This window comes from Crotalus tigris, unplaced genomic scaffold (genome assembly GCF_016545835.1).
Source record: "Crotalus tigris isolate CLP2741 ecotype Arizona unplaced genomic scaffold, ASM1654583v1 scf7180000024391.5723578, whole genome shotgun sequence".
Classification (NCBI taxonomy): Eukaryota; Metazoa; Chordata; class Lepidosauria; order Squamata; family Viperidae; genus Crotalus; species Crotalus tigris.
Window position 1 is genome coordinate 5,145,949 of NW_024100561.1, and position 13,460 is coordinate 5,159,408.

The following is a 13,460-nucleotide window of genomic DNA, read 5'->3' on the forward strand; positions in this document are numbered from 1 at the left end:
TGAATTTCTACAATTCTTTTCTTCCTCATAAAGCTAGTGTAGCTGAGCCTCTTCACAGGCTACTAGACAAACAAGCAGTGTGGCAGTGGTCACAAACACATGAGGCTTGCTTTAACAAAGTCAAGGCCTTGCTCACTTCTAACAGTGTACTTGCACATTTCAACGAATCTCTTCCTGTGTGCATCGCATGTGATGCGTCCCCTTACGGGGTAGGAGCTGTCCTGAGCCACCTCAGGTCTGATGGAACTCAGGTTCCTGTTGCATATTACTCCAGAACATTGTCTTCTGCTGAGCGCAACTACGCTCAGATAGACAGGGAGGCTCTGGCTGTTGTTGCTGGAATTAAAAAATTCCACGATTTTCTATATGGCAGGCATTTCACGGTCTTCACTGACCATAAGCCTCTGCTGGGACTGTTTACCACACGTAAGCAGACTCCCCAAATCATTTCCCCTAGAATGCTTAGGTGGTCTATTTTTCTGTCTGCATATGATTTTTCTTTACTCCACAAGCCTGGGAAAGAAATGGGCCATGCTGATGGCCTCAGTAGATTGCCTCTGCCAGTAGTAGAAGCTGACCCTGCGCCAGCTGTCAACATTCTATCAATCCAAGCCTTGCCCGAGCTCCCTCTTTGTGCCAGGGATGTTGCCGCTGAAACAGGTACAGATCACACACTTTCACGTGTCCGTTCCTGGGTTTTGTCCGGTTGGCCTGAGCACTGCCCTAGTCCTGAGTTTCAGAGTTTCTGGTCCAAAAGAAACGAGTTGTCCCTTTCTCAGGGTTGTCTGCTTTGGGGAAACAGAGTTGTCATTCCCACCTCAATGAGGACTAGGGTCTTAGAATCCCTCCACGAGGGTCATCCTGGCATTGTTCGTATGAAGGCTCTTGCACGCAGCCACTTGTGGTGGCCTGCTTTAGATAAGGATATTGAGGCTAAGGTGCATGCTTGCCACCTGTGCCAACGATCTCGCCCAGAGATGCTCCAAGCTCCCGTGCATAAATGGGAGGAAACGCAGTCCCCATGGTCTAGGGTGCACATTGACTACGCTGGGCCCTTTCAGGGCCAGTTCTTCTTGGTCCTTGTTGACAGCCATTCAAAATGGCTTGAGGTTGTACCTGTCTCTTCCACCACCACTGCAAAGACTATTCAGGTACTGAGGGGGATTTTTGCTGCACACGGGCTTCCAGATGTCATCGTGTCTGACAACGGCCCTCAATTCACTTCCTCCGAATTCCAAGCTTTCTTACAGGCTAACATGATTCGTCATGCCACGTCTGCACCCTTCCACCCGTCCACCAACGGTATGGCTGAACGTATGGTGCACATCACAAAGGACGCCTTGAAAAGACTCACCTACGGGGACTGGCATCACAGGTTGGCTGACTTTCTCCTTTCTTATCGTACCACACTGTCCACTTCTACAGGGAGAAGCCCAGCTGAACTTCGCTGGGGGCGTCAACTTACTACTAAACTTGACCGGTTGCATCCGGACAGACTGCCTTCATCTACCTCACATCCTAGGGCACCTAGACAACTACTTGTGGGTGCCCCGGTTTGGGCTCGCAATTACGGGCCTGGTCATACCTGGGTCCCCGCTTCTATTTCCAGGGTCACAGGTCCTCTCTCCTACGAGCTTGCCCTGGACAACGGTCGTGTCCTGCGTCGGCACATCGACCAACTCCGCCCTAGGCGGGACTTTTCAGATGAGACTCCTGGGTCTTTTCCAGGGGGGGAGGGGGACCCTTTGGAGCAAAGGGAAAGGGCACGAGCTGCTGCCCATCTCCACTGATGGAGCCACAAACGGCCCATCCCAGGGTTCCGCGAGAGCTCCGAACAAGAATTCTATGAGCCTACCTAACTACCAGGCATCCACGCCTACTCCAGCCAGGGAGTCACCCCGGGGGCATACTCACTTTCCACACACATCACACAGCACTCCAGTCACGGAGGATACCCGGGGGCATCCCAACAAATCATTCCCCGCAAGAGAGCTGGCACACAATCCCCAAGGTTGGCCTGACCTTACCCCAAATTCTACAGGGGGTCAAACATACAGGGAGGTGGTCGAGGAACCAAGTCCCGACTACAACACCTCTAGCCCAAATCAGGGAGTAACTGAGTTTTGGGAAAGTACAGGAACCCACACAAGCCCGGACACAGAACGGGGTTCAGGGAATGGTCAGCCTCCTGACAGGTCTTGGACGGACCTAGGAGGTTCAACAGAGACGCCCAGCAGTGGCTATCACTTCAAGGGGCCCGAGGGTCTACAGCTAGGCAGGTCAACCAGGTCACAAAGTGACAGAAGCCCTGGCCTGACGAGCCCGGTGGGCAAGCAAGCAGGCCAGGCATCAGGGGCACAGTCCTTGGAAGGCACCAAGGCAAAATAAGGAGAACAGGCTCACATCTCCCTCCAGTCAGGGAACTCATGCTAGTAACCCAGAGCTGAGAAGGTCACAGAGAGCAAAGAAGTCTCCTAAATACTTAGAGGATTACATAACATTGATGGCTAAACAAAAGCCAGGTAACGATAGGAGCACTGAGAAGCAGAACACTGCATAAAATAAATGATTATATGTTGGTAGTAGTTTTAGCCCGGGGGAAAGGGGTGTTATGTCCCGAGCCTTGCAAACGGCTCGGGCGTTTGCAGGCAGTCCCGGGCAGGTGCAAAGCTGCCCGGGACCAGACAGGCTGTCGCCAGCGCCATGCGCATGCGCGGGTGCTGGCGCGGGAAAAGTATCACATTTACCCGGGAAGCGTCTATATAAGAAGCTGGGAGGTTTTGGGAGCTGCTGAAGCCATCTACTTGTAAGCTGAACGCTGAATAAAGGAAACTGAGAACTTCAACTGCTTCTCGTGTCTGCTTCCCGCCAAGGACTCAACAAATTGTTTTAGAAATTAATTCACTGTAGGTCCTAATCTTAAAATGTAAAGAGATGGTGCTTTTTTTTTTTACTTTTCTTTCTTTCTTTCTTTCTTTCTTTCTTTCTTTTTTTTTTTTTTTGCTTTTCCATTTATTTTGTTTTGTTCCTCTCCTTTCCTGAGCCATCATTTATAAAAGACTGAAACAAACTGGCTGGTTGGCTGACTGTGGAAACCCCCACACCCTTAATATATAGCAAGTATAACAGTGGGGAAGCTGTGGACCATGGGCTACACCCAGTCTCCAAAGCTCTCCAAGATCTTGAGCAGAAAATTCACCAACAAAATGATTGAATTTTGACAGTATGTGGTTATGGGTTTTTGCTTTTATTACTCAGTTCTGGAGTAGTGGAGAGGAAGAGAACTCCAGACAATTCATCCACATTTAAATTGCAAATAGGATTGAAAAAGAGCCATTCTATAAACGTTTTCATTATTATTACTCATGTTATGGCACTGAAAATCCCGGTACAAATTTGCCCTCTGCCCTCATTTACAACATAAGTGAAGAATAGTTACTTAAAACAGAAGTCAGTCTCTGCTCCACCCTTTGTTCAAGTACCCTAAATCTCAATTTAGAGATTGCAGCCACAGGACAAGAGGCAATACAAAGTCAAAGGAGAACAGAATGGGAAGGAAGACATGCACAAATATTCTTCAGCTCTGAGGTTTCTGCTAATAACACTGTTAGACTGGAATGCACAGGATTTAGTTGCACATGGAAATGGTAGCCACTAAAAGGCAGCCTGGTGTGAAAGGATGCCTCAAATATGCAAGCCTTTTTCTTCTCTCCCGAGATCTGGAGTTTCAGTTCTGCTGGGGTCCCAAGATATCACAAGGAATGGCATTCCTTGGAATAGCTGCCCAATAGCCAGACCCACAGGGCAGAGCCCAACTAACATCTGCAAAAATGACCATCCACTCTGAGCTCAATAGCGCAGAGGTGCACAAGCCAGCTCCAGGAAGAAAGGACTGGGAGGGCTGGGGGGGGGGATGTGACAAGAGGGGAAAGGAAAAGCTCAGATACTGCAAGTCCTTAGAGAGGGAGTAGAATATGTTTCCACATGTAAGTGGACCGTGTTTGGCAGCAAGAGCTGAGGACCTGAGCAAGTAAGAATGTTTCAGAGCTTTAAAAATAGTCAATACAGGAAAGGCTAGAGCTAAGAACAATAGGGATCTGAGAACGTTGACATAGAACGTAAGGGTGGAAACACAGTATATGGATGAAATCAGATAGCAGTTGTACAAAATTTATAATGACAGGAAAACCCTAAATTAAGATGGCTCTGGAGTATTATTTTCTACAAAGTCAGATTCTAATTTGAGCTTTCCCTTTGAGTGTATAATTCTATAGAACAGTGTTTCTCAACCTTGACAATTTTAAGGCATGTGGACTTCAACTCCCAGAATTCCACAGCCAGCATTGCTGGCTGTGGAATTCTGGGAGTTGAAGTCCACATGCCTTAAAATTGTCAAGCTTGAGAAACACTGCTATAGAACTATACCTATATAGGCTTCTACTTTTATCTACTCACATATACAGAACACTGAAATGTGAGGAAACCAAACATTAAGGAGAGATCTAATGTTTTAATTAAAAGTCTACATTTAACATTTTTCAATGACAAGCATGTTTTCATTGGTAGATTTACATTTACCGGTAAGTGATGAATGCATGTGCTCCAATGCATTTCAATTTTCAGCAATTCCAGGTGTACACTGTCAGATGCCTAGAAAGCTGCCTTCCACCAAATGAAACTATTGGCCCTTCTTTTCCTTGCCATGTCTTACTATGATTGGCAGCAGGGTTATCTCTCATTACCAGCCACCTGCTCTCCTAAGTGCAAATAGCCAGCCTCAGTCTGACTCTTTGCATGCAGATGATAGGTTTCACCACACAGCTATGATTCTTTTTCAGGAACTAATGTGATAGGCTCTTTTTGTCAATTGGAGAAAACAAAGAACCTGGCTAAAAGTATCTATGTCCCAGTTCAATGTAAAGTTTCATTATTTATACAATCAGGTGTGGCTCCTAGATTGTAATACAACTACCATAGTGTTAGACTGCAGTGTTTCTCAGCCTTGACAATTTTAAGGCATTTGGACCTCAACTCCCAGAATTCCACAGCCAGAATGCTGGCTGTGGAATTCTGGGAGTTGAAGTCCACATGCCTTAAAATTGTCAAGGATGAGAAACACTGTGTTAGAGCATTTAAAATTCATTTAATACTTCCTTTTATTAGGTACAATCTATGGGACAACAAGCATGAAAAATCATTGGACATGGATGGTTTAGCTTGGTTCAAGTTAATTTAGTCCAGTTAGTTAAGCATTTTCTTATTCAGGCATTTAAACATTTTCTTAAGACATACATCAGACAATTATCAATTTCAAAAGGTGACTTAGAGAACATCTAGTCCATCTCGCTGCTCAGTGTAGAATCCATTGCTTAAAGAATGTCTGATAGGTGACCATCCAGCCTCTTTTCAAAAACTAGGAGGGACTGTTGGGTCTTGCATATTTTCTACCCCTGCTTAGACACTTCAAAATGGAAGAGGACAGAATGGTAACTTTCTCTCTGAAATATATTTCTAGTATACTGATTTGATTCAAAAAATAATGTTCTGTATCCCTAACCAACAATGAGCTTACAAGGCTGACAGAATGGGGTTGGGAATAGAAAATATGGAGTTAGCCTTCTTCTTTGAGTAGATCCTTCCCTTCTGAGACATTTTTCCTTGCCTGAGTTATAAACTAAGAGCCAGATCAATCCCCTTTTGAAAAGATTCATTTGTCCTACAGAACATCAAATGCTCACCCCTAAACTGCACAGAACAAAGACTGTTTATAAAATTGTGAATAGGAAGATTTAATTTCAATTAGAAAACCTTACTTAGATTTTTTTTTTCTTCTTGCAGTAGTTTTGCACCTGAGAAAATATTACAAAGTCAGAGAAGAAAGGCGCTTTTTCTCTTCACTGCTCAGTCTCAAAAATTGCCTCCCCAATCTTCATCTTTTCTTTCCCTCAAATCACTCTAGACATATCCAGCTGAAGACCAGTTTCATGTCCAACATAACTTGGAATAAAAGCTCTGGTTTCTGTTTCAAATGCACTCTTTCTCCAAGGATAATACATCTGTCATGTATTAAAACTACAACGCAAACTCATGCTGGACATTCATCATTCAACAGCATTTCTGATCTCACCTTTTCAAGAGACACACAATAATCCCGAATTCAGGGGGGAAGCCCAGTAATATTCTTCCTTCTATGGTTACATATGAAAGAGGCTAAGTAAACCATTTAAATTTTCAACAGAATTGCTCTTGAAACTTGCCACTGTTTAAAGGAAGTGAGAAAATATGTAGCAGTATTTATTACGAGCATTGATAGCCTACCATTTACGCTGCAAATGTGTCCAATTTTATACTGTAAGCATTTGGCTTTAACACTTATTTCAAAAGAATCATTTTTATAGCCTGTTATTTTGGACGGTTTTGATTTGTGTATAGGTCGCCAGCCAGGGCAGTAGAGCTAAAGCTATTGGGCTAAAGCCAAAGACAAACAGAGAGGGAATAGATGAGTGAGCCAAGTAGGATTAAAAGAGGATCAGGGCAGGCAGGTTCACCGCCCGTTCAGGAAGCTTGAAAGAGGAGATATCCAGCAGTCTGCAAGAGCTGTTTCTGGCTTCCTTTAACAGGGGTTGCTGGGAGACAGCTGTCAAAAAAAAGGCAGATCTATAGATGTTTTTGCCATTAGAAAGTCAAAACATACGGTTTTCTTACATTAACAGCAAAACAGTCTCTGCTCATCCCCCAATTTCTCATGGGGGCTTTGGGCTATTTACTGGGATAAAGTTAGACATTTTTATGACTGTACTGACTATATAGATTGATCGTTGTATTATTATTATTTTTTTTGCTTAAAAGTTTAAACTAATTCTTGGTGTATTTCAAAAGTGAGATTGCATTTGAAAACAGGACTAGACTAAAAAGTAATTCCCTCTGCTGTCTTCCTTCATAACTGTACAGTCCTTGACTTACAACAAGGTAGTCCTTGACTTACAACAAGGTCACTTAGTGACCTTTCACAGTTATGACGCAATGCCCCCATTTTGGGCACTCAGCGACTGGCCCACATTTCTGGCCGTTTGCAGCATCCCACAGTCCTGGGACCATAATTTACAAAATTTCTGAGGAAAACCAATATTTACTTCTGGTTTCCAGCAAAAACGCCCCATAGCAAACAATGGGTTTGCTTAAGGACTGACACATTTCCCTTACAACTGCCATGTTTGCCAAATCACTGCCACAAAAAAGGTTGTAAAATCAGGACAGTCACAGGATAACTCACTTTACAAACAATACAATTTATGACCAAGAATGGCAGGCTCAGTTGAGGTTGTAAGTTGAGGTCTATCTGTAATGTCTCTCGGATGACGTGAAATTTTCTTTAGAGCTACAATTTTAACATATACAATTAAGGCTTTGGGCCTGTCCATGCTACTGTTGACGATGCCAGAAAGTCTATTTAAATCAAAACATTTCAGGGAAACTCTTGTCTTTGGTTGTTTGTTTGTTTGTCTGCAAAAACTCTTGGGATTTTTTTGCAAAAAAAGAAAGAAAGAAATCAACCAACTAGCAAAGCAAACCTTCAATCATCTTGAAGCCAAAGCCACTTCCTGAAGGCACTATTATTAAAATTCAGTTTGACCTGAAACCTATAGGACAACAGGTAGAATTTGAAGACAGTTCAAACCAAAGCTAGGATAATAAGAGGGGGAAACCAGCATGCTGACATCTGCATGAACTGAATCATAAATTAAGATTCTGCCATGCAGATTTAGGTAGCTCTGTTACTATTTGCAGCTTTCATTCGTTGGGTTGATTAAACCTAGCAAGAACCTAAGATTTAGACCAGAATGACAGAATTCACCCCAACGGAAATTGCCAGATTAGAAAGAGGGAGAAGAAAAATAATAAAAAAAAGAACTTGCACAATCCTGGTAGGTTTTTCTACCAGCTGCCAAAAAGGCCAACACAGTGCTGGGCTGCATTAACAGAGGAATAGAATCAAGATCACGTAAAGTATTAATACCCCTTTACAATGCCTTGGTAAGGCCACACTTGGAATACTGCATCCAGTTTTGGTCACCACAATGTAAAAAAGATGTTGAGACTCTAGAAAGAGTACAGAGAAGAGCAACAAAGATGATTAGGGGACTGGAGGCTAAAACATATAAGGAACGTTTGCTGGAATTGGGTATGTCTAGTTTAACGAAGAGAAGGACAAGGGGGGACATGATAGCAGTATTCCAATATCTCAGGGGCTGCCATAAAGAAGAGGGAATTAAGCTATTTTCCAAAGCACCTGAAGGCAGGACAAGAAGCAACGGGTGGAAACTCATCAAGGAGAGAAGCAACCTAGAACTAAGGGGAAACTTCCTGACAGTGAGAACAATTAATCAGTGGAACAGCTTGCCTCCAGAAGCAGTAAATGCTCCAACACTGGAAGTTTTTAAGAAGAGACTGGACAGCCATTTGTCTGAAATGGTATAGGGTTTCCTGCCTGAGCAGGGGGTTGGACTAGATGACCTCCAGGTCCCTTCCAACTTTATTATTATTATTATTATTATTATTATTATTATTATTATTATTATTATTCCCCAGACAGCATGGATGGCTGGAATAGAATTCTGGGAGTTAAAATCCCAGAGTTAAAAGTCTTAAAGTTGCAAAGATTGGACACCCCTGCTTAAAATTAGATGAGATGCTTCATAATTTTCTTTTATAAAATATTCTCTGAATGCTACTAAGTCAGCAAAAACTATTGTCAGCTAAAGTAATAAAAGGTGCCACATATTCAAGCTAGGCTGATTATTTGGGAGTGGGCAAGGGAACATTCAAACTTGTTACTCAGTGCTACCAGTCAGAATGGACATATTCTAGCCAGAATTACATCATATGATTCATCTGATTGTATAGCTTTGCCTAAAGTTCTAAACATTTCTAAGAAAACTAGATTCTACTGACTTTGTTAAGCAGTTATTTTTCTAAACTCACCCTGAAGCCTGCAATTATTTTCAAGCATTGAAAGTCAGGAAGGCAAGAGGGAAATAAAACTTTCAAAATTACTTTCTTAACTTCCTGAGAGTTAGTAAAGAATTTTACCTTTTTTTTTCAATACTGTAACCTTTTCAAATAGATAACAAAAGATAAAGGTTTACCCTATCCAGTGGTGTCCGACTCTAAGAGGCGGTGCTTATCCCCGTTTCTTTGCTGAGGGAGCCAGCATCATCTGAAGACGTTTCTGTGGTCATGTGGCCAGCATGACTATATGTCAAGGCATACAGAATGATGTTATCTTCCCCCTGAAGTGGTACCTATTTACTCTTATTTGCCTGCTTTCGGACTGCTAGGTGGGCAGGAGCTGGGGCAAATAACGGGAGCTCACCCCATTGCGCAGCTGACAAGCTCAGCGTCTTTAACTGCTGAGCCATCGCATCCCCTACCTTTTCAAATAGTGTGTTAACCATTTTAATCACATTATATAAACAATGCATTGAAAACTACATTGAAATAATGCAATCTATAATGCAATTTACACCATTGTAATAAAAGACAAAAGAATCACAGAGATGACGCAGCACGTGCAAGCTCATCCTTTATGTATTCAGAGAAATGCCTGAATTTGCATACTAAAATTGGAAAGGGACTTTTATCATATATCGAGGGTAGAAAATCATAAATAACAAGTCACAATTTTTTTTATATACATCTAATTTAATTCATCTAATACCCTCCCACACACATTTTGGGTAACAACCACACAGGGCTGATGGAAACTTAAAACCCCCAAACCTCAGGAAACTGCCAGCTTGCTTACCCATGCCTTAAAAACATAGGATAAGAGAGAAATATAAACTACTTACTTTACCACAAACGTATTTGAAAAATAAAAGGTACATTTTTAAAACAGCATCTCACCTTGCCCCAACAATCAGTTCTTTTTGTCTTGGATCAAATGTTATTTGAGAGAAGTCAACAGCACTTTTCGATCTGAACACATGTAACCAAGGAGCAAGTTCTACAGGAACAGAAAGAAAATAGTAACAATATTCATACTATTAGCATGTACTTTCATTTGGTGCTATCAAATCATTTTATCTATACCAATGGTCCCAACAGTTCTGTAAAATTAAAAGAAGTGACTAATGGCTTCTATTCTGTTCTGGGTTTCTGAAGACTTTGTCTTCCTTCCTATTTCTTTTCCGTGAGCCTCTTAATAAATGCAAATATTGTCAGCATCAGAATGAGGACCTGGGAAAAATTATAAGATGCTCAAACCCATCTTGTCAACCTTTCCCCTCCCCCCCTCCATCCTCTGCTTTGTAGAACAAGATTACTCTTTAAGTAATATTAATGTTAATGTTAACGTTAATAAAGAGATAACAGCACTTTTAGACTTGCGCTGAAAAAAGACAAGCAGCAAAGAGGTGACGAGGGATCCGAAATACTTCTGACCATCTTAGGTGCATACACATTCCCACTTCCGCATTCCATAGCTCAAGAGTGATGCTAGGGCAGTGTTTCTCAACCTTGACAATTTTAAGGCATGTGGACTTCAACTCCCAGAATTCCACAGCCAGCATGGAATGCTGGCTGTGGAATTCTGGGAGTTGAAGTCCACATGCCTTAAAATTGTCAAGGTTGAGAAACACTGTGCTAGGGAAAACTGCTGCTTGTCTGCTCAATAAACTGCTCTGCAAAACCAGATGCATTTTCAGAAAAGCCTCCTTAGAGAACAGGGAAGTTCTAAGCCAGGAATCCCAACTCTTTTGAGTTGGTAGACACATCTGGAATACTGAGAATTTGCCAAACTCATCTTTATACCATTTCCTGTGGAAATGCATTTCAGAACAATTTTCAAAACATAAAATGCAGTACTAAAAGCTAATGATTTAAAACAATATAACATTTGCTCATTGAAAGGCAAGGGGACAAAATCGAAAGACCCATCTGGCATTCATAAAGGGAAGTCAGTGGTAAACTGATAGGTTTCCAACAGATGCCTCAGATATAGAAACTCCCTGGATGTCAGCAGGGAAGACATTCCACAGGGAGGGTTTGCCACAGGCAATCACCAGATGCTTCTCTGCAGTTCTCTGCTCACACAGATCTTAGCAATTAACAAGGGCTGTAATGAAGAAGGTATCCTGTCAGGAATTACTTCTTCAAGGCCTTCAAGCCAATCCTCAACTTTGGCTCAGTAGTTTATTTGCAGGCAGGGCACAGATATGACAGACTCAGCACCTATCCATCATATTTTGGACCAGCTGTAGCCTCTAGATCAAAGTTCCCCAACTTTTCTGGCTTTGTGGATCGGCAGGAAGGAAGGGAAGAGGGGATGGTTCTGTGAGAGCTGAGGGCAAGCGTGCGCGTGTGCGCAGCTCCATTTGTGTAAACGGTGGGCATACGTCCCCACTGTGTGCACAAATGGACCATGCGCGTGCTTGCCCGCTGCTTGCGCAAGTGAGGATGTGCACTCGCCCGTCACTTCCACAGCCCGGTTCCAAATGGCTCAAGGCCCAGTAGTCGGCTGTAGCCTGGGGGTTGGGGACCCCTGCTCTAGATTAAGCATGTTAAACCAACCAGATAGCGTCCTGAATGCACATTATAATTATTTATAGAGTTGTAGCTTTGATAAAGTCAATGTAAGAAATTGTAGAAGTATTCATCAACTTTCTATTTTTGTAGAATTTGCTCCCTGGTTATTTATATTCAGATTCATAATCTAAACTGGAAACTAACAGTGTAGCTTAACTTGGCCATTTGGGACTCCAGTGAGGCTAATAATTTTAGAATAATCCCCGCCCCGCCCCATACTATACCATACTATTTAATAAGAGAGAGAATGCAGGTCTGTGAGGGGGATAGATGGTTCTTAAATATGATAAATAAATCTAAATAAAATAAATACACTTAATTTAATAGGCAAACTGTCCAATTGGGAACAACACGCCCAATCAGGACTGTTTGATATGATTCAAACTCAGTTTACTATCCTCATATACTTTGTTGCTACATTGGATATAAATTCAGAGTAAGCTCAACTTCTCCTAAGAAGTCAGGATAGTAATGGTCTCCAGCCCAAACTCTGGATAATTACTCTTAAGAGGCTTAATTTAGTTCGTGGGCTGGTAACTTTTCAGCAGTGGGTTGCTCAGATTCCTGTCCTTCCACAAGAGGCTATCTGGTTATTTAACATGTTTATTATGTACTGCAGGTTGCTTTTAGACACAGATGTTTTTGGATAAAACCACACAAACTGTTTGTAAGGGTTTCTTGCAGAATGCCCTTGATGAAGGAACAGTCCAAAATATGTGTTTCTAGAGAATAAATAATTATTTGCTACTGGTGCTTAAGAAACTGGCTCCCCTTATTTTGGTTTCCACCCTGGAGAGAAGATAAAGTGGTGTTTTGCACCAAGTGCAGCTTCCAAACAGTCTTCAAAGACATATGGTACACAAATAACACCGCAGGGTGTGAATGCAGCCCTTCCAATCTGCTGTTTATCTACAAATTTCCTTGCAATTTCCATTTCTATTCCATTTCCTTGCCTTATCAGTTATTGTTTTTCAAATCAGGTTTGATACTGAAAGCAAATGGTCTGCTACACTGAGAAAGAGACGTGAAGTGGAACATTTAACACTTAACACTTTGAAATACGCCAACTCCCTTCCAGCATAACAGAATGTTCCCCAGTTACCCAAAAGCTTCAATGTGAAGTGACATATTTGTCACCTTCACTAGTCTACATGCTCAATCAAAAATACAGTTTCATACGAGCAGTGAAATAAAATGCTTTCCCTTTCCATATGTCAACAGGGTAATTCCAGGAGTCTTTGAAAAATGTGGCAAAACTGTTCTGTTTCCAGATCCAGGAGTCCTCTTTCAATTAATCTATATTTATGCCACAGAGTGACATTGATTTCTCAGCCTTTGTTCAAAACCCATACAACGTGAGGCACCCAGATTGGAAACTGTCCCAGATTATCTCGAGTTCAACTCTGTATGGGTTTTCAAAATGTCCCACTATATGTAGTCCTCAACTTATGACTGTTCATTTAACAACCATTTGAAGTTACAACAGAGCTGAAAAAAGTGGCTTAGGACCTGTCCTCATGTTTATTACCATTGCAGTGTCTCCACATTCAGGTGCTCATAACTCAGGTTCTCGGCAACCAGTATGTATTTACAGCCAGTTTGGTCTAGTGGTTAAGACACCAGGCTAGAAACCAGGAGACTCTGAGTTCTATTCCCACCTTAGCCATGAAAATCAGCTGGGTGATCTTGAGCTAGTTACAATGGTTTAAACCAACCCACCTCACAGGATTGTTGTTGCTGTTGTTGTGTGGAAAACAAGGGAGGAAAGGAGTATGAATGAATGAATGGTTGCAGAATCCTTAGCCGTATGATTTCTATTTCCATTTAAAACCTTCCCAGGGGTCTTTCGACAAACAAGGCCAATGGGGGAAGTC

At 42.2% G+C, this 13,460-nt stretch overlaps 1 protein-coding gene across 1 annotated transcript in view; it reads right to left on the reverse strand.

The window, feature by feature from the left end:
* SEMA5A (semaphorin 5A) overlaps window positions 1-13,460 on the reverse strand; it is a 212,456-nt gene that overhangs the window by 93,230 nt on the left and 105,766 nt on the right. The window contains exon 3 of the mRNA XM_039329293.1: window positions 9,907-10,006. Within this exon, the coding sequence (XP_039185227.1) occupies window positions 9,907-10,006 (100 nt within the window). The remainder of the gene's footprint in view (window positions 1-9,906; window positions 10,007-13,460) is intronic.